The sequence below is a fragment of the Stegastes partitus genome, unplaced genomic scaffold, assembly GCF_000690725.1.
Source record: "Stegastes partitus isolate 25-593 unplaced genomic scaffold, Stegastes_partitus-1.0.2 Scaffold507, whole genome shotgun sequence".
In the NCBI taxonomy this organism is placed as follows: domain Eukaryota; kingdom Metazoa; phylum Chordata; class Actinopteri; family Pomacentridae; genus Stegastes; species Stegastes partitus.
Window position 1 is genome coordinate 182,065 of NW_007578238.1, and position 22,008 is coordinate 204,072.

General features: G+C 41.0%; 1 protein-coding gene across 4 annotated transcripts in view; it reads left to right on the forward strand.

Annotated features, from left to right (window-relative positions):
- Positions 1 to 22,008, forward strand: part of opa1 (OPA1 mitochondrial dynamin like GTPase) — a 39,689-nt gene that overhangs the window by 12,318 nt on the left and 5,363 nt on the right. For all 4 annotated transcript variants that reach the window (XM_008287558.1, XM_008287560.1, XM_008287559.1 and 1 more), the window contains 13 exons: positions 404 to 476; positions 781 to 853; positions 941 to 1,056; positions 2,079 to 2,143; positions 2,370 to 2,446; positions 3,460 to 3,625; positions 3,948 to 4,100; positions 4,360 to 4,468; positions 5,120 to 5,199; positions 5,451 to 5,591; positions 5,784 to 5,900; positions 5,989 to 6,082; positions 6,505 to 6,615. In XM_008287558.1, coding sequence (XP_008285780.1) covers positions 404 to 476; positions 781 to 853; positions 941 to 1,056; positions 2,079 to 2,143; positions 2,370 to 2,446; positions 3,460 to 3,625; positions 3,948 to 4,100; positions 4,360 to 4,468; positions 5,120 to 5,199; positions 5,451 to 5,591; positions 5,784 to 5,900; positions 5,989 to 6,082; positions 6,505 to 6,615 — 1,375 coding nt within the window. The remainder of the gene's footprint in view (positions 1 to 403; positions 477 to 780; positions 854 to 940; positions 1,057 to 2,078; positions 2,144 to 2,369; positions 2,447 to 3,459; positions 3,626 to 3,947; positions 4,101 to 4,359; positions 4,469 to 5,119; positions 5,200 to 5,450; positions 5,592 to 5,783; positions 5,901 to 5,988; positions 6,083 to 6,504; positions 6,616 to 22,008) is intronic.

Consider the following 22,008-nt stretch of genomic DNA (forward strand, 5'->3'; position numbering starts at 1 on the left):
GCATTGACTGAGATAAACCACAAATCTGACCACAAACATATACGACCTGCCAAAGCACTTCTAACACTGCCTTGGTGGCAGGTCCTGATACAGTAGGTGTCTTCAGGACTACATTTTTCTATGATCACTCACGTTGACAGACTTGCAAGGTGAAATCAGTAGCAGCTTCACTATTGTATAATCACTACAATTCTCAGTTGAATGGAAGACAAAAGAAAATTATCCTAAAGTTGAAAACTGCATTTGCACATTTCTTCAAACCGTCACTGAAGTGGTGGCCACTGTAAGTGAAACTATTTGCAATTTACCCCACAAGAGGGAGCTCAATCCTTTCAGGATGGTCTCTCAGCGAGTCAGTGCTTGTGAAGACTCTGAGTCCATCCTTCACCATCTTCTCTTTCAGATCCAGCAAATAGTGGAAGGCAAACTGTTTCCCATGAAAGCCCTGGGCTACTTTGCTGTAGTGACAGGAAAAGGTAACATCTGTTTCTGAGTAATAAAGCATGCTGCATTTACTTGAAATCAATAAATACTTACATTAAAATCATGTCCCGGTTCTGCTGACTGTATTTAATGAGACCTTTTGTGGTAACCAGGAAACATGATGATGATTCTTTGTGATTTTTCTGTCATATTGTTGTTTGCATACACAATTTTGTAGGGAAGTTATTGCCCTGTGTAACTTTAACTGTCTATCTCACATAGTTACACAAATTTCAGTATTATTATTGTGATTGTTCTGTATTGAATTAGTTTGTTCTCCTCACTACTTGTGTCCAGGGAGCAGTGCTGAAAGCATAGATTCCATCAAAGATTATGAGGAGGACTTTTTCCAGAACTCCAGATTACTGAGGCAAGTTATACCCTATATAAAACAACCTTTCATACTTCATCATATAAACAATTTTAAAGTTGACAAATAATTTCTACATGCAACCAGGGATGGCATGCTGAAGGCCCACCAGGTGACCACGAAGAACTTGAGTCTGGCTGTCTCTGACTGCTTCTGGAAGATGGTCAGGGAGTCTGTAGAGCAGCAAGCTGATGTCTTCAAAGGTAAGACAGAACTTTTAGGACAATTCTTTCACCCAGAGCGGTCTCATTGATTCATTTTCCTTGTGTTTTTCTGTTTATGTCCAAATCGACTTGCAGTACAATGCATGCTTTAATCGTGCAAGTGGACATAGTAGTATGATTTTATCCATTAACTGTTAAAGAGGCAGGTGATTGTGCTCCTCCACCACTGACTCTTCAGTCTCCCTGTATTGGTATTCCTCAGCCCACCCTGCCACACTTCTCCACCCCCTCCGTCCTGCCCTCCAACTACAATTAGTCTAGACAATCACAAGCCCATTGCTAACAGCAGAGGAGATTTATGGCCATGAGACTGCAGTTCCCATAGGCCCATTGTGTTGTGTATCGATCCATATCCCATCAAATCACACGCTGCCGGCTTCCATCCTCCATTCTTGGCGCCACCACGGCTCCACAAACCAGCAATTAGCCTAATCTCCACTGTGGATAGGGAGCTGTGGAAAGGGGCAGTAAGCTTAGTGTGCTTGTCTCTGTGTCTCTGTGTGAATATGTGTGAGCTAAAACTCTGACTTTTGATAAAGAGTGTGTGATTGGCCCCATCGCCTCACCTCCTCAGGGACCAGTTAAGAGAGTGAGTGTGCAAAGTCCTCACCCACTGTTATTAAAGGATAGACACCATTAGCAACCTGAAAGCTGCCTTTATATCATAGCAAGTGAAAACAAAGCAGGCCCTGTCTGTATGGTCATTGCCTGTTGATTGTAGAGAATTGCTGTTTGATGGAGCGTAACATCAAAGGTGAAAAAGCAATAGAAACATGTAAGGGATAAGATTCATCCAAGCATGAAAATGAGCTCCTGACACATGACAGGGTAAATGAATTTGGGGACCAGCTTGAGTTTCTAACAAGGCCTGATGATATCACCTTTATTTTTCAGTTATACTTTTACTTATTCGAATTATAAAATTTAATATTTATTCATCTATATGTTGTGAAAATTTATTTAAAGCAAATATTCATTATCGCTGTCCCTCTTCTCACCAGCCTCGCGATTCAACCTCGAGACAGAGTGGAAGAACAACTACCCTCGTTTGAGAGAGCTGGACAGGGTAAGGAACACAAACTAGTCCAGTTACATGTACGTCACTCTGCCATAATGACTGGAGAAAAAACCTATGTATAAATGAAAAAAATCTTAATAGGTGGCCCTGTTTTCATAAATGCCATTTATAGAAAAACAAAACACATGATTGGAAAAAAAACAAGCATTTGCCCAATAAAAATGGCATATAGTAATAATACAGCCATTACAGGTGTCATTTTCTGTTTTTGCAGAATGAACTCTATGAAAAAGCCAAAAATGAAATCCTGGATGAAGTCATTAGTTTGAGTCAAGTGACCCCACAGCACTGGTAAGTTAATGATGAACAAGTATCTGTTGATCCATTTATTCTATTTGGTTGCTATCTCTAATATTATTGTTAGTGTTTTCTATTTAGAGTATTGGTCCTAATAAGATTTCACCTTGAGGGGATGGAGCAATGTAAAGTTGTCTGCCTCAAAAGACTTAACTATCAAAAGACAGTTAAGTCATTTACTTGCAGCTCGTCCAGCGCACAAGCAGCCACGTGTACAAAGCTGTTTTTCAAACAAACTGCAGATCTTTCTCTTTGTACATTTGCCTGCTTGTGTATATATAGTCATACCTCACTTACAGTAAGGAAAACCTTGCTTAAATGAGATGTATGCATGGTGTTGTGGCCGTCCCCTGTGTGCGTGCCATCAGTTTTCTCCGATCAATACTCTGATAAATGGCCCATGGATGGGAACAAGGGTGGCCCTGTTAGCCAGCCTGCAGCCAGCCAGCACTATTGGAGATAGTGCTTATTGACAGTGAGGAGTGCTAGCTTGAACAAAAGGGGAGCCTAATGAAATATGAGCGTGTGTTTATGATAAATGTGAGAGGTGCAACACTGCTCTGGTCTCACAGGTACTCAACACTCAGGGGGACTCAGGGTTTTGTTCTATAGTCACGCTGCCATAGAGAGAAAGAGTGAGAGTGGGGACGCTGTTAGCTGCTAACAGGGTCATAGTACAGCTATGTTGGAATTTATAGCTGTGCAGTTGCAGTAGTTGTGACTGCTCAAGTGAAGCACCTCAGCTAAGAATAATCCCTTTTCAATCATTATTTTTATTCCCCACTGAGTCACTTAATTGAGCTCACCCGGTCACCTATAAGTGTTTTGGTTCTTCCATAACTTAAAACGATAACCCAAATCTTAAAGGTGTTAACATGCATCTAAGTAAAGATGATAGTTGTTGCACCATCAGCATGTTACTAGAACATGTAGAACTGAGATTAAAATAACCATCGACAGACTGTGGTACAGATCATAATATATCTCTTTTTGGAAATGAAATGCAGGGAAGCTATTCTGCAGAAGAAGCTGTGGGAACGTGTTTCCACTCATGTAATCGAGAACATCTACCTGCCTGCTGCCCAAACAATGGACTCTGGTACCTTTAACACCACTGTAGACATTAAGCTGAAGCAGTGGACCGACAAGCAGCTCCCACACAAAGCACTGGAGGTAAAGCAGACTGTCTGACTTTACACAACTGCTCATATTATAATTCATTGACATAAGATGTTGATTATTACTAAAATAAAGTATGGTTTTTATTTATTTTTTGTTGACCCTTTGCTGATGAAAAGGAAATTCTAAATTTGTATCATAGATGAGGTTTTGACATTTTAATGTCTCACATATTGTGTTATCTCCAATTTCATTTTACTATGTAATTACAACGTTTGGCTCAGCTCTATTGATACAAACTGTAGAATTTACAAGAATATTAAATATGGCAATGGCCTCGTTCCTCCTTATACTTTGTATACTTTGCTCCCGTTAGGTTGCCTGGGAGACTCTGCAGGAAGAATTTGCCCGCTTCATGGCTGAATACAAAGGCAAAGACCAGGATGACATTTTTGACAAGCTAAAGGAGGCTGTGAAGGATGAGAGCATCAAGAGGCACAAGTGGAATGAGAGGGCCATGGACAGCCTGGTAAACACACAGTAAATCCACTCAAAAGGGTGCAAGGATACAGAGAGAACATGTACTTGTTGACTGAACTTTACTAAGCAGACACTATTTCATGAAGCTGTGCAATGAACATAAAGAAACTGGGCTTGAGAACATTATTGCAAAAAGCATTGATTCTAACTTATGACTCATAAGGTGCAGGAATAATATGCCATGCAATTACACTGCAGCTCAACTAATAGGTGATTTTTTTTCCTTGCCCTGTGTATGATTGTGTCAGAGGGTGATCCAGCATAATGCTCTTGAAGACCGTTCCATCACAGACAAGCCACAGTGGGATGCAGCAATCCAGTTCATGGAAGAAACCTTGCAATCGCGCCTTAAAGACAGTAAGTTATCCATGATAGCTTCATACAGCGTCACTCACCTCCCAGTCCTGAACTTGTGATAACCTACATGTTGCAGTATTTAACAAGTCTTTTACAGATGTGGATATCATTTGACAAAGTAAACCATTAACACAGTACAGTGTAATTTATTGTAACTTTACAGACAAGAATATTGAAAACAACATAAAGTTTAATTTCCATAGACATTATCATGACATAAAATGTGACTACCGGTCAGTCTTCTTTTTTCCTGAAGATTTCATTAGTGAGTGGAATGTGTGGAAGTAGCAGACAGTTCAGGTGCCTTCTGCAATTGTCCAGCACTGTGTCACATTTTCTCTCCTCCAGGAGACAAGCACAGCCGTAAACCTCAGTGAGGTCTGATTCTCTGAATCCTCTAAAACTACAGAACAAATTACTTTTCATAGACATCACAGGCGCAAACCTATTCTAATCAGCTTGTAAGTGGTCATGAGTTTGTGCTGTCTTCTAGTTTTAGTTTATCTGCATTGCTGCTGGGTTAGAGGCTCTGTTTCTATGTTGAGTGAAATACTTTAGATAGAAAAGATTGTCTAATCTTGTACTCATAACAATATTAGAGTCTTATTTTGTTTTTTTCTCCTTGTCTTTTGCGCTTCTCACCTTCTGTAGCTGAATCAGTAATCAGAGACATGGTGGGTCCTGACTGGAAGCAGAGGTGGCTGAACTGGAAGAACCGTACACCAGATCAGGTCAGAGTTGCAGCGTTTTCCCAGAAATCGTGGTCATGATGGTGTTGGGATTTTACCTTTGAAACTGTGAGGTGGAAAACTTGTAAGGATACTTATTAGATACCAATGGTATAACATCAGCTGCAACATTAGTGCAGATCTCGGCATAGCTTATAAATCCAAGCACACAAGACATTAAATATTCCTCTGCAGCTAAATAGCTGTGTGCCATCTTGAAGACAATGCTCACTGACTCTTCTGTGACCTTGTAGCACATCCGTAATGAAACAAAAAACGAGCTGGAGCGCTTGCTGAAGCTGCACGATGACCACACAGCTTACCTGGCCAATGACGAGGTCACCACAGTCAGGAAGAACCTGGAGGGACGAGGGGTAGAAGTTGATCCAGTGCTGGTGAGATCAAAACATCTGATTATCTAAACAAAGCTTAGGAGAAATATGTCCAGACTCTAATGACTGACAATGGTAAAAAGTGTCTTGTTATTTCTCAGTTTATTTATTTTTCACCAGTTTTCCACCCAACAGCAATAGGATGCATTATGCTGACCATCAATTAGCTGTTGAAATACTTCCGTTTTTACCCAGATCAAGGACACATGGCATCAGCTGTACCGCCGACACTTTTTGCAGAAGGCATTGTCCCACTGCAGCCTGTGCAAAAGAGGTTTCTACTACTACCAGAGACACTTTGTTGACTCTGAGGTAAGCAAATTTGTCTTCCAACTTTTTCTAAACATCATTCAAGGTGACTGTGTGCAAAATTGAATTCTGTTCCTGCATCTTCCTCCAGTTGGAGTGCAATGATGTGGTACTGTTTTGGAGAATCCAGAGGATGCTGGTCATCACAGCCAACACTCTCCGACAGCAGCTCACCAACACTGAGGGTAAGGACTCGAGGCTTATAATGGAACACTTTGACCATTTTTGTGAGCTGAGTTGTGATTACAAGGATTATTGCTAGGATTTTCACTTCTTACATTCTTAACTTTTTCTGATGAAATAAATTAGATATTTGAACGTGGTCCAGATGTGCTTGGCTGGGCATCTGCACAACCTTTACTATTGGCCTGAGCTTTGTTCTATAGTTTACCCAGACTCCATAACAGTTATCTGGATCATCAATAGATGTTCAATAATAAATTGAATGCCGGTTGTGTAGATAGACACTTCCTCTCTCGCAAGCATTTTAATGATGTTAAAATGTCTCGATCACATAATTCGAACAGAAGAATCCAATGCATTGTTGTTGGATCAAACATTGATTATTATCCTTTGTGTACGTGTGTTTGCTCATTCGTCTTCTCAGTGCGTCGGTTGGAGAAAAATGTGAAGGAAGTGCTGGATGACTTTGGGGAAGACACGGAGAGGAAGACCCACCTCATCACTGGCCGCCGAGTCCAGCTGGCTGAGGATCTCAGTAAGAGACATTAACACTTAGACAGCAGAAAACACACAGCACATACTCAAAAGCTAAAAGTAAAGATGCAGAATATTAGTTTAAACTTGTCCCCGTAGTTGGTGTAGCGATCGTGCATTTGAGTTTATGATGTGCAGCCAAGCTACAAGACAATAGTTTAACTTACTCTGCATCTTAATGTAATAGGTAAATGGATCCATAATAGGAAATCTAAAAGTCATCAGTAGGTGTCAGTGGTGCTCCATGTTGACTAGTCTGATGTAGCTGGATTACTTAGTTAATGCATCAAGCTGACAGTTCCAGCATGGTAAAATGGTTTGGATGTCAGCTGACCAGCCGCTTTTTAAGCTTATTTTTTTAAAGAAGATTCTCGATGCTTCTGTTCCAGACACGCAGCAGTTTTTTTTAAATGTATAAGCTGCATGTTGTACATGTTAAAATTTCAAACTAACACTCACCTTTTTATTGATCCCTGCCTACTGTAGAGCCAAAACCCACCATATCATGTGTATAACCATCATGTGTGGCTGGCCATAGGTAGATAGAAATATACTTGACATATATGTCTGTGGTAACATCCTTCCTACATGCAAAGGTGTGTTTCTACAATGTATTCGAAGGCTTTAATTGGCACGAGATGGGATGGAATGGAGTATGTGCAAGTCTGCCTAGCAGTGTGTACCAGCCATGCTCTCTGTTAACACAACCATGCTGATTAAATACAGCATGGTTTGCAGAGTGCCCATGTTCCTAAAAGACAACCTCAGACGTATGTGCTCTTTCTCTCTCGCTGTCTGTCTTATGGTGACACCACACATTGGTTTTACCATCGGGCGTCTCATTTAACATGGCAAAATGTCGTAGGTCACTTTACGTAGAAAAACTCATTGTCTAAAATGCTCCAGTAGCTTCAGGTGTTCCTCCAGATGTGTGGGAAACACAGTTCCAAGTATAAAGTGTGACACTTAGTTAAAGAAGACTTGCTGGCCAGTGTTAGTAGTTACTGCATAAGTTATGGTTAAGTTAGGCTAGTGTCAATCACTAAATAGGAAATATATGTTTTTTATCTTTAAAGTGAATCATATTTTGAAACATCCCTCTGTCTGCAGGGGTCATGCATCTGACCCAAACACATAATATTGCAAATGAATGTTTATTTCTGAGCTTCTCGTTTGTTGTGTGTGTGAGTGCAAAGTGGCTTTTATGAGTCAGAGCACCAGATTTGCTCTGGTCTCAGTTGGAGCCTGGCGTTAATGGTAACCAGAGATGGATGAGGAGGATTTCTGTGCTTTTTGTGCGTGTTCATTCAAATGTACACACACGCAAACACCAGTAACTTCCACTGTGGTGCTGTTGAGTATTAGTCATGTCTTGGACTGTTCCACCAGTTGCACGACCAGACCTGTATGCATATTGTTTGGTGTTTCCATGGATATTAAAGTCTTGATTTATCCACATAGAGCTGATTTAGGCACACTGAATGAATGGCCAGAACCTCCAGACAACAGTTGTGAGAATTAGAATTTCTTGCTAGGTTTTCCTTTCTGGTAGGATTCAGACGAGATGCACTCGGTGGAGAGGCTGTAAAACAGTTCACCGTCTCCTCATTTCACCTCAGTGTGATCGGTGGGACACTTGTGTGCCGTTTTGCTCTTGCCTCAGTGAGAATCTGCATTTGCATTATAGATTCAGACATACTACAGTATTTTTTCTCATTTACATTGGTTAAAAAAACATTTAAGGACTATTTGTAGTGTTTGTGCAGTGACACAATGTACATGGACTGTATCTGCTCGGTTAATATGTTTTGAAAAACATTTCTTGGGGTTGAACTTGTATATCTACTAATATTTAGAATTTAGAATCAACAAAGGTCTATTCTATTCTATTCTATTCTATTCTATTCTATTCTATTCTATTCTATTCTATTTGCCTGTCTACTTTCTGAAGGCACCTAATTAAAGCTGGTACAATGAGTTGTCTCCAGCTTTGGTCATATTCAGCAAAGCTCTGCTTGCTCAGCAAAGTTTGTGTTCACAAAGTAACATTCAAGGCCTGCTCCCATTTCAGAACTCTCTTTATATCACACACATACATAATGATAGTTCCTGACACCACAGAGGCACTCGCTGACAAGCAGAATTTACAGACTCCTACCTCAAAGTACAAGTTGCACATACATGCCACTATTCTCTCATGTACACTAGGAAATCTTTACAACACTGACATTTCTACATGATCTTCTTTCAGGGATTACAGAACAGTAAAATGCCTAAAATACACAAATTAGAGATGGTATTTAAAAATACGATTAATCAATGTGCCATTTTTTTTAAAAGTATCCTGTAACTAATAAAAAACACTAACACCTTAACAAGGCATTCAGTTTTTAAAAAAATACTTTTTTTTAAATGCATGTCTTGATATATAAGACTGAATATTGCTCAGCGCCATTATATTGGAGAAAGATGAGGCAGTCCTAACTCAGATTTGTTTTATTTTTGTAGTAAAGCGCTGAAAAGCTGTTGTAGACCAAAGCTATTTAAAAAAAAAAAAAAAAAAAAAAGTTTTCAAACTTAAATTAATGTATTTTCAGGGCATTTCATTGGATTCTCTTGGTTGTTAATAGTCTTTTTAACTTGTTTTCACATCTATTTACGCATACATTATTAAGCTTTTCCAATAGTTTTATAATATTACAGAGAAATCCTCTCCTTTTTTTCATAGAAAGGTTCAAATACCTTGCCGGAAATTCTGAGAATGACATCTGTATCTCCTCTCTCTCACTGAAAAGCCCACAGTCTAAAAATATATGTATATATATATATAGATGCTATTTTTGATCTCAGAAATGTAACGAGTGGTTACACAATGCTTCCTAAATCAGAGACAGACCATTCTCTATGTACAAGTGATGTAGATGTTGCCACATTACACCTGAGTAAGTTGCCAATTGCTTGTGATTTTATGAACCATACTTGTAAGTAAATGCCTTAAATGTATATTTTAGCTGAGCTCAAAGTGAAGTGCTTTACTTTTAGCAGTCAAACTCACGCACATCGTTGTTCACAATGAAAGTCAAATACATAATAATAAGAGAAGTAACCATGACAAAAACATTTCTGTGTGTGAATGGCCTTTAAATTAATTTCAGCCGTATTATGTTTACATGAGCTATGGGCTTGACCACTGATGACTACTGATCAGGCACTAATGTGGAAAAGGCAGTTTAGGCAAAACATAGGTGGTTGGTCCCAAGTTTGTTGGTTTAGTCGGCCACTCAATCCTTCATTAACCTGTTTCCATCCATTCTGAACAAACACATATATCTATTTAGAACAAGCTATACATACTGTTTGCATTTAAGCAGGCAAACATTCAGAGTGTTGTTCATACCATTATATTCAGGCACAACAGACTCAGAACAGAAGGAAGCACATACACGCTGCCTTTTTGCAGGGGACTGTTTTCTCTTCATCTGCAGTGGAGTCAGGTTTTCTGTGACACCAGCCCAGGGGAGAGGAGTGAACAAACACACAGTCCTCTCTCCATTCCACACACTGACAGAAAATGCCTAGACCTGCCTGGCCTTGCAAATTCTATAAGGCAAGTCAAGCCAAAACTTTTCCAAACAAGCATGACGTTTTCGCTTCCCACCACCAAAGACTCGCTTCACTGATAGATGTGGGAATGTGGTTGGAATATATCATAGGATCCTATAGGGCAGAACCACACCTGTGCATGCACACTGTACCTTCTCACAGGCTTGTGGGGTCCAGCATCAAAATTTGGTGTCTCTCACCTTTTTAGTCTTTTAGTATGTTTTTTTCGAATGAGAAAACATACTTAGCGGCATTGAAGCTGAGCTGGAATATAGCTAGCTGAGTGTTTTACGTTTGTTTTGCCACCCAGTTTGCATCTATGTCAATACAAGCAGGCAGGGATCAGAGCCACAACATTTTTGATGCCAGAAAGTATTGAGGAGGTTGAGTAGTTTGAAAGTGTTCACAAGAGCTAAAGAGAGAATGTGAGTTGAAAGCGGAGAAACGTTCTATTCGAAATGATTATAATCACTCGGCACTGGTGGCCTAGAGGTTTAAGGACCGACCATGAACCGCAACATACCCTCATTTGCATCAGACTTGAAAGCTTGTTGCTTGTTCTTCTCCATGTCTCGCTTCTGTCCGTTCTCCAGTTAATGTATGAACTGCCCCACAGAATACATTCAAATCCAACACAGCTCACTTTGTCGTAACTCATGGCTGCAATATTGCAGTACTCTGGCATTATACCTCTCAGCATGCCTATATCACTTAGCCCTAATTTTATGGCGATGTCAGATTTTTTCTTTTCCTCCTACTAAGAAAATGTATGTTCCAGAGTTTTAGCTTTGTCAGTCTGTCAGGTTGAGTTAGTGGGTGAGTGGAGGATCTGGGTCATTAGCTGTCTGACACTTTGCACAGGGCTTTCTGTGTAATGCAGCCTAGACCCAAGTGTGTGGGCGTGGGTATGTGGGTCCATCAGTCTAGACTGAACTGCATGGCTGATGGGCTGACTTGGTGACATGCCTCAAAGCACAAAGTGAGCGAGCTTCCTTGGGGCAAAGTTTTTTTTTTTAACCAAAAAGTTCATACCAAAAGTTTCCTGTGCAAAAAACTTTTAACATGTAGTGCTCCTGAGATTTATTTTACGATCTTGTTGCAGGTTTTAAGCTATTTAATTATACACTTCTGCTATGTACTATCACTGCATTTAGATGCTGTAGTTTCCAGGCGCTGATTTTAGTTATTCTAAATTGGTCATCTTAAGAGAGAATACAGTAGAGTCTGACCATTCTGTATTTAAAGAAGCACATTTCAGCTGTTATCGGCCACTGAACCTGTAGTCTTTCAGTCAGGGGAGTTTGTTTATCAGCACCAGCCTTTCACCAAGGTTATTTTGAATGTAGTTTTTCAAATCAGGGGTTAAGAACACTTGACAGGAGCCGAACACACCTCTTCTTAGTCATGCAGTGCTTTTCAGGAATAGGGATTCTGTTAATGCCTCACTGTAAAGCAGCCTTATTCAATATATTATGAAATCATCTTTCCTCAGAGATGTGTTGTTCCCCCTTCATTCTTCAGACCTTTTAAAGACAGCAGGTCATATTGCCTCAGGCTCAAACTATAGCCTGACCCCACAGGTCAGCCAGCTAATACCACAGGCTACTTGATCCAGCTGGCTTTTTTTTTTTTAAACACCTCTCTTCTTCTCAGTGGATCTTTCTGCTGCTGCTTCTGCTGCTGCTGTTTCACTGCCTCAAATTCTGTCAAACTGACCTTGTCCCTCTTTTTTCATTCTTAATGGGAAGTCAGAGAAGAGGGCCAACCTTCACCTGTCAGCTTCTCCTATAAGAAAAGGAGGGAAGAGAGGAGGGCAAAGAGGGAGAGATAGGAGGCAGGAGAAAGGATAAACACACTTAACAAAGACAGAAATGTGCTCCCAGGGGCAGTCTGCTGTTAAGCTCTAGTTGCCCCTATTCGCAGACAGGCCCAACATTGCTCAGGTTACAAATACAGGTCAGGTGCGTGCGTCAGTGAGTGAGTGTGTGAAAGCGCTGGTAATGAATGGTACAGTGTACACTGCAAAGAGGTGTGTGTGCGTTTGTCAGCGTGTGCCAGACCAGCTGTATGGCACAGTGCCGTCTCTGGAGCAAAGCCCAGGCCTAATGTGCAAGCACAGGCCTCTTAGGAGACCACTGGGCTGTCGCTTGGCTGCTTCATTGGCCCTCATAGAAAGTGCTTTGTATGTGTGCTGTACTGGAAAAAGCACCGTGGTGCCGGATTTGACATAGTGCACGATACCAGTGTTTCCAGAATCACTGCTCGTTAATGAGGTGTTGAGTGTCATATTTAATATTGTGAGCTTCCAGACACTTCACACTCATGAACACAAATCTTCACCGCGCCGTTTTATTTATTTCATACCAGACATTTGTGACACACACTAAAGACCCCTTTCCCCGTTTTTCAAGGAGCTGTTAATGGTTATATTATTGTAAGACTAACAGCTTTTGTAATCATGCAGTATTGTAGGGCTGCTCATAATCCCACTGTTTTGGTTGATGTTAAGTTCTTAATAAATTAACGTGTACTTTCAACCCCAGCTCTTTGCCTAACTGCAACCACTGCATCATTTTGAAAAAAGCTAAAAAATAGGAAAGGGACTGAGAGGCTGGTGGGATGGGGAGGATGTATAAGTCAGGAGTCTCTCAGTGACATCGCCAGGCCAAAGTGGAGGGTGACACGTATGCCACAGAGAGCGCTTTCCAGGAATTTTCTCTTCCAGATTTCAATAAAGCGGACATTAGTGTGGTGGAGGACTGTGGTGGTCCTGAGCTGTATCAATTTGAGTCTCTCTCTGAGCCATCACGACCGCTCTAAAATCACACCCCAAGTCTCCTACTAGTGTGTCAACGATCTAACATTTTGGTGGATGTTTGCATTTTTTGAAAGAGAGGGATTGTGAAACAGAATGTTTTATCTTTATCGTGTTGATTATACAATTGCCAACCTTTTAATTGAAAATAAACTTGGTTTCATCGCCCAGCTCTAAAGTGTTAGTTTTGAATTTACCCTTTTACTTTGACTCTGAATGCACGCTCCTTATTTCTGTGTACCAGTGACCCGCAGCCTTTCATTTTGCTTACAGTGTTTGCAGTTTGCTTTGTAAATGGCTGGTGGAGCAGTTCTTTTTTTTTTTTTTTCTTCTTCGTTCACTCCTCCTCTTCCTCTGTCACATGAATAAGCCGTTCATGAACAGGAGGAAGCAGTTTCCAGCTGCCACTCTCTTCTTGGTGGCTTTTTATCTGCCTTGTCAGATTGATGGAGAGCTTGTGTACCGTGCACTGGCACCAGCACCTGAATACACAGACACAAATGTACTTTGTACTTCTGTTCTAATGAGCGCCCTCATTAGCATAATGCAATCTTTAGCCCCCAACTTTAACCATCACAATGAAATAACTTCGCAAAATTATCGTAGGTGTCATGGTCAAAAACTTAAACTGGGCCTCACGAAATTGGACATACATGTATGATTTGTTCCTTATCGACACATTATTAAATTACCTCTTTTTTATTTGAGGTCAGTTGTTCAATTTAAAACCTTTAGTCATGGGAAAGATGTAAAAGACCGTGATGGGATACATACAGTCTGTTTCTTGGCAGTTTCTCAAATTCTGCTTAAGTGTTTGGAAGCAAATAAACCTCAACAGATTAGCTTGAAATTTTTCCAAAATTATTCCACTAGCTCATGCGCTAGCAGTAAATAATCCAATAAATAGTTTATGTAGAACTCATTGCCAAAGTATTTATGCACTGTTATTCTAGAAATAATAAATCTACCTTTGCAACATATTTCTATTTCTCCCTTAAAGGTTAGCAAGTGTGTGCTAATCGACCAGAATGATCAATACATATCGGGTTGTTCGCTCAAAGATGTGAAGTTCAATCAATATATTTAGGATTAGTGATGATGATTAGTGGTAAAATTATTTTCTCTTTTAATTGATTTATTTTTTAATTCATGATTTCCATTACACTTGAAGTTAAGCTTTTTTCAGCGTTTGTATTTTTGAACACCAAATCAAGTCTATTGCTTTGGTTGCCGGCATTGTTTTGCCAAGGGCTGCTTCAAATGAACACCTGCACAACCTTGCACAATAAGTTCATCATCTTCACTGGAAACTTGTTGGCACTGATGAACGCAACAATGTGTGGAACACTGTGGATTTCAGCTTTTGTGCTGTGAGGTTATTTGAGGGTTAAGGAATGAAAGGTGTCAACAGAGGATGCCTTGAAAACAGTGGTAATGTGTGAAGTGTTTGCATGTTTGCACACGCAGTCACTTTCTCCCTCTTCTTGTGTGGAAGCAGAATACAATAAAGCTCCGGTTGTCTGGGCTTGCTCACCGGAATGCCCTCTCAGCCTCACGCTCACTTCGTTTTCTTTCATCTCCTCCCCCTCGCCCTCCTTTGAGCAGCTTCCTCCAGAGTGATTAGTGAGGGCTCAGTGAGAAGTGCTCATCTGTTCTCCTCTGCTGTACCAGATGACGTATCATCTTAAGGTGCTGAGTGCACAGGAGAGAAAGTACCGGAGTGTCAGTGAGTTTGTGTCCCTTCAGTGGCTTTTTTAATTGGCATTCTTGTCGGTCTCTGTCGATTTGAATTCACGTTTTGATTTTAGGATCTAGGTTCTATACAGGAAACATCATAGAATCTGCTTAACTGTTAATTTCCTCAACTAGCTTCTTGTGCCAGACTCGATGAGGACAAGGCCAGAGCTGTGTTTTTTCTCTGAAAAACTAATTTTGCTGTTTGCAATAAACATAGACACTGAGACACTATAATCTCTGTGCGAGGGCAAATATGATGTTAAAGATTACATTGATTCTTATTAGCCTCTCCAAAAGGCAGTTTTAACAGTGTTTCTGCAATTTCACAAAGAAGATTCTACCACGTAGAGCTACAAAATTTAAAACTGATGATATAAGCCGTGTATGTACACCTGCTAAGGAACAAACCAAAACATTATGCAGTTAACTGTTGCTGCTCGAATGATTTCGTTCTGATTCTACTCTACATTTTGTTTATACATGAGTAATATCACCAGTGCACCCAGTAATCATCATAAATTTTGCATTAATTTATACATAAAGTAGAAAGTAGGCCTGAGCAGTGATATATTGTAAATTCTGGATTATTGAGCGCCCCTGAATATAACTAACTTTAAAAAGAAAACAAGATTTGTACACATACAGGCCGCACTTGTCTATAAGCCGCATGTGTCCACGTTGTAACAGGAGATATTTACACAGAAAGATTTTTTTAACTTTTAGTTAAAACGTACCGGTAACATACACAAATACTTAAATGCTTTTTTCCAAGCAGTGCCTGTAACATGGCTGGTTAAAAAAATAAAAAACTACAGTAGCCTACCAGGAAAAGTCATTGATCGCTATCTTCTTCTTCCTCCTGCGCACTAAAATCACTAAAGTCGTCTTCTTCAGTGACAGAGTTGAACAGCCTCAGAATTACTTCGTCACACACTTCCTCAGTCTCCCTTTCGTTTTCGCTCTCAATGTCACTTTTGTCTCGAGGCAAATTCGTAAAACTCCATAAATTAGCCGCATCATTGTTTAAGCCGCAGTTTTCAAAGCGTGTAAAAAAAAGTAGCAGCTTATAGTCCGGAAATTACGGTACTCTATGACAGCTTGTGTTGTCATCATGAGGCTATTTTGTGTTTTTCACTGCCTGAGTCAAGCCATGACCAAACTCATGTTGGGAGAAAACTAAATGCTGTCTTTGTGCGGCACAGGTTTTTATCCACGCTCCCATTTTCAGGTCATTTCTAAACTTTCACTGTCCTCACTGACAGCGCTCCTTCTTCTCTATGCTGACACTAAATTATGCATCACCATTATCATGTAATGAGCCGTTTTGGCAAACTGCACTCTTTGATAGACAGCCATCAGCCTAGTATTAGCTTCATTTTCTCCTCTGACTCGCTGTGATACTTCTTTTGTGTTTTTATACAGCCGAACACACAAAAGAAGTACACTGATATATCTTTGTGTTGTGTTATCACACGCTGCATAAAAACTCAGTTTTTTTTGCCATTTTAGGAAGTGTTAGGTCTCAGACATTTCAACTGGCTTCATACAAATGTAGAGATCACAAAAAGTTGACTTTTAACACCAAAGTTTAACACCTGACCACATCTGTGAAAGTTGGGACAGACTGCATTTGTTATTACTCATGAACACTAAACCAGTGTCTTCATGGTCATCCACTGAGGAGGACTTTTTTATATTGTTTTACACGAGTCGACATGGCCTCACTCCACTGGTGTGCGTTTTGTGAGTGTGGGGGTGGTTTTTGCAGTGAGACTGTGAGTAGACTGTCTGCTCTTTGGCACTTCCATGCACTCTTCCTTCAATATGACCTTTATACATTTGAATTGCTCCATCTTTTCTCCATCCACACTTCTGTCTGTTGTTGTCACTCCCCATCACTCTGTTTTTGCACACTGTCTCGCTTCTATGTCTCATTTTTTGACTCTTCTTCTTTTGCTTCCTCTTTTTTCACACCTTTCTTGCTGTAACACTTACGACTACTCTTCATTATCTCTGAATTACATCCACGCTAGCTCACATTGTGGTTTTGTAAACTGAGAGGCTTAGTAGTGTTACATTTTGGTTTTTTTTCTGCACAAAGGAGGAAACCTCAGGCTGAAGGTTTCTGCCAAATGATCCATTTTCTGTTTGGGAGTGTCAAGTACACAAACGGCACATCCAGAGTTGTCATAACACAGGCAAAGATGAGGCAGTCCTTTCTGCGTCTCATCTAATTTTGTTTTGAAAATGTTGTGGGAAAGTGACTTCCGAAATGAGCCGACTTATTGCTTTTCTATTGCAGGACACCCTGAAACGTCTGTAAATCAGTTTTTTTTCACGTCTTATGACAGCTCTCTTTGTACTGTGTCCTTGGGTGAAAAACAGGATTAACAGGGAATGAAAGACACTTTTGTCATCTCATATCTGGTTTACTACAGAAGGCTTCCTCTTCGTATTATAAATGATTTCCTGCTGCTCTTGTTTTGATGCTGCCGTTATGTGGTTTCAGATATTTGATCACACGGGTCATGTTTTCTTTTAAACAGTTTTTTTGAAAAGGGGGTCAAACAGTAAATTTCCACAAATTAAGCTCGTTATTTTAAAGCCTAGCGTTGAAATGTGATACTATATTGCTCCAGATAGTAACTGTAAGCCTCTTCTGTATTGTTTTTGTGAGCTACTTCTTTTGGTCTCCTTTCCGCTGTATACTGTCCGTATTATCTGAACTCTTCTATACTGCAGGAGTCTCTCTTTCACCTTTTGCTTCTGTTTCTTCTTCTCTCCATCAAAGCTTCAACCAGCAGCTGCCACCATTTACCAAAGTCATGACCTGCTTCTCTTTCCACTTTCCCATCATCTGTCTTTATCTCCCTCCCACTTCTCACTTCCTCTCTGCACTCTGGTACATCCATCCTTCCTCTCGTGTCAAGAACCAGAAACATCTTTCTCCTGCACAGACATATTGTACACACATGGGCAGCTATCCGGCATCTGATTGACAATCTCTTGATAACACATCTGCTGACCACTAAGCATGATCAGTTGCTGAAACAGATGTGGACTTAATTACCTTTGTAAAGTAGCTGAACTTGACAAAAACATAATAAAATGGTGGGATTGATGAGCAAATTCAACATCCAGGAAGCAGCTAACAGTCCTGCTAACATGAGCATTATTTAGGAACGCTGCTGTAACACATCGCGGCTGCCTCTGGATATCCTCCCTAGAGAGAAACTCAGGGAATAAATCCAGCGGACTACGGAAGCAAAAAAAAAAAAAAAGAGCTGCATGTTTTCGATGACAACCAATCAAGAGGTGATGATTGAAGTGGTGATAAAGAAATAAAACTATGAAGAAGGTTGTGAAGTCATCTCTCATCCTCCTCAGGGAAAGAGAAGAGAGTAAGTGTGGGAAAATGGGAAAGAGAGATGTGGGGTGATGGGAGGGGAAGGCTTCTGTTCACATGTTCCCAGCACAGTCTGGCCACCAGGGAACCATTTCCACTGATCGTCCTGTCACTCACACACATGCACACACAAAGATCTGACATCAGGTGCTGGATCAGATGAGGTAATAGGAAAACCATACACCGTCTGTCTTAAACAATTTAAAAACCGCAAAACTTTAGGTTGGAATTTTTTCATGGTCATGCTGTCCTAAGAGGTTCATCTAAACTTCTCATTGATTTATTGTTGTGTGGTTCAGAGACAACAACAAAAAAATGTGAAAATGTATTGTGACAGAGGATATTTTAAGGTAGGGCAGACTTTGTTGCCAATGAGATGCATTAAGAAGTGGAAAATACTATAAATAGGTTTTGCTGTCAGGAAGGTGATGCAGAGCCTTCCTCTGGACTGCTTGCAGAAAAATAGTGCGATCAATTTAGACCAGCACGTATCAAATCATCAGGTGCCCAAAACCTATTTCAGTGTGTGATTATAAACATTAATATATTACTATACACGATTCTTGACATTTTGAAGTGTAGTGATTTTGCCTTGCCTTAGATACGAGGGCACATTTTGAGGAACCATTACTACTTTGTCCACCTTTGCAAGTTAAACACCTGCAGTCCACTAAGTCCAGCCTATGGGCCTGAACAGGCCTTTTCCAGTGGCTCAAAGGAATTCCAGGTGGGTTTGCTGTCACCTCGGTGTTATATGGATGTGAAGGTGTGTGGGATCCAGAGCAGCTGGAAAAGTGTATTTACCTGAGGGCAGCAGGGGGATGAGTGGAGCTGGTCTGTCTTATCTCGCTCTGTCACTGTGTTTAAATGGCCGGTTCGGTTGGTGCCACGTCAAGAACAGATTATGACAAATGGAGTTCTCTACAGGCCTGATGTATGCGTATATTTTCAAATGTACAGTAGTGTTTACCTTCATGTGCTAACTGTAGAGTTCATCTGCTGTTAACCTTGCCCACACACCTGTGACTGATTCATAGAGAGGGGAGTTCCTCTGAGGGATTATGACAAGTTCTCAGTTTAAACCAGACTTGTCAGCCTCACATCCCCAGGCCCATGTGGATTCTTAAGATTGATTGCCACTTAGCCTCAGTGCAGACCTCCATTTGAGTGCAAAAGGTGAGTCTTAGAAAACTTCAGGCCCCTGACTTGCCGTGATTTACACCGTGAGTCATGAGTAGACTTACTGTCTCAGACCTTTTCTTTCCGAGGAATATGTTTGGTGAGGGTGACTGTTTACAGGCATATTTGGACGATAAGTTCTAGTTAGTCTGTCTTCTGTACTACTGCATTGACATCATTTACAATTACCAATGTTCCTGTTCAGTTATAGAGCTTAATCCACCATTTTTCAATGTTGCCGTCCTCATCTTTGCAGCCTCCTGCACTAAAATCCTGACGTCTGGCCCTTCAAAGGCACAAACAATGCTTGTCAATAAAACCTGCACTACACAGCTCAACAACAGTCATCACCTGGTTTTCAAAGGTTTTCCCTACATTTGGCTGTTTTTGTTTCGTCTGCCCTCTGGCTGACCTCAGGCTTTGACCCATCCAGACCTATGTATGTCTCTCCCCAGGTTGGGCTGCTTTCTTTCAGGCATCTGTTTTCTAGATAAGAGCCATGAGTGCAGGGGCTGATTCATTGCTCTGTCACAGACACGGCGTTTGGGCCGTCGACAGAACCGCTCTCCCTGCGTCCATGTCTCCCGTGGCCCGGCTTTTATAGCGTGACAATCCAGATTTAGTGACAAATCAAGCAGCATGCTGAAGAAAAAGACTTTTCTGTTTGTTACATTAAGAGATCAGCTTTCAAAGAAGGAAACAGCCGAGCGCTTAAACGTTCAATGTTCCCACCTACACTGTGACCTTGGCAGTCCTGAGATATAAAAAAAGTTTCTTCATGAATGATGACAGGTTGGAACAGGAACCAAACCCCTCACCCCGGTCTCTCTAGTGACCATGCTGCGAACTGCTGCTCTCTTGTCAGTAGAAAATTTCAGAGCAGCATGCTAAAGTAGCTTCAACCTTGGCACCAAGCTTCATCCGCTGAAATCCTTCTGTTGCCACTTCTTCATAACAGCCACCCTTTCTTCACGGTTCCCTCCCTTTCACATCCAGTGAAGAAGAGTGGCCATCTCCCATAGGAAGGGGATTAGTTTTTCTACTTCGCAGTAAGTTCCAGGCCTCCCTGTCCTCTCCCTCTCATCTTTTTCTCTCCTCTGTTCTCCGTCTCCTCTGTGTTGGCTACTTGTCCAGCAGGGCCACACAGTCTAATTACAGGTCAATTAAAGGCTTTCTGGCTCAGTCGTCCTTCTGCCAGCGCTTCAGCCATTGCAGGCTTAGGGGACTCTACAGAGTGAGAGTGAATGAGATATCATTTCATGTGGAGATCAGCCGAGAGAAGGCCTTGAAAGAGAGGATTTGGGGAAAAGGCTCCCCTCTCTTTCTCTCAGGCTGCCAGAGTCCCTCCACCCGGGACAACCCACACACCACCAAGCATCTTAAAGAAGGGGCCTCTGGGATAGAGGCCAGAGGATTATGGGAATATTCATGACCAGATAAAGGGGTGAGCGGTTGAATGACTGTGTTTTGGGGCTCATCTCTTAGGTAAACAGGAGCCTAAATGGAGTTTTAGATCGCTACTCCCACTGCTCAGTGAGGAACAGGCAATGGTGACTCTGTCCACTGTGTTTTGTTGCATTTCCACAGGACGGTGAAAAGAAAGCCTTGTTGTGGCCTTTTCTTCCTCTTGCTGCTGTCTTTTGGTAGCAAACAGATGGTGCTGGGGGAAATAAATATCTGTTTCTCACAGTTTTTATCCACAGAATATTGGCTTTTCTGAAAGGCGGCATTCACATTCACCCGCGGCCTCCTGGGCTCCTGAAAGCTGCTGAGGGCTCATTTTAAAGTCATTAAGCATCTCTCTGTAAGGGAATAGCGGTTGGGTTTTGCTGCTCTGATCTATGCTGTCTTATATTTAACGTTCAGGTAGTCAGACAGGTAAAAGTCTTAGTGGGATTTGTCTCAGGATTAATAGCTGGTCATTTTAGCCTGCTGGCAGGTTTCTTGTCACTAATCAACATTTTTCACTCCAACTTCTCTACGCCGTGCCTAAAATCTCTTAAACATATTACACCTTATATAATGTTCCACAAATGACTGACAATCATTCACCATTAGTTTTTGGTCTGTCTGGAAACCAATATGATCTCCTATTAATCTGAATTGTGAGAAAGAAAATGGCAAGGACTAGAGTAAAGAAACTAAGGCCTGGATGACTGGTGGTTAGTTGTATCGAATCGCACTTCCTTATATCAACTTGGTTTTAGCTATTAACTCCAGCACAGATGCTACCAGTGGCTGGCGTGTTCATCAGTGATGTTGTTCAGGTTTTGTTGATTGTGATTGATGCAAAAGGAGGTGAACAGTTCTCAGCAAAAGAGAAGTTGGCAAACCGGTGAAGGCGCTCTCTCAGTCCAGTAGTTTGCCCAACCAAATCCACCCTGAATGCTGGGATGTAGTCATGTGTGTTTGTCCTGAATAGTTCAGTACAGGTAATTTGGTTCAGTATGAAACTCCCAGCAAGGTACTATAGCATATAGCATGTCAGCTATAGCAGGGTTAGCCTTTAAAACTGGGAAAACACTGTGATTTTTGTTAATGTTTTATAATGTGCACATTACACAAATAGGGCTGAGCAATAAAGCATATGTGATTATTGATGATGATAAATGATCATGTTTACATTTATGTGTCATCATTACCAAGATGACTTC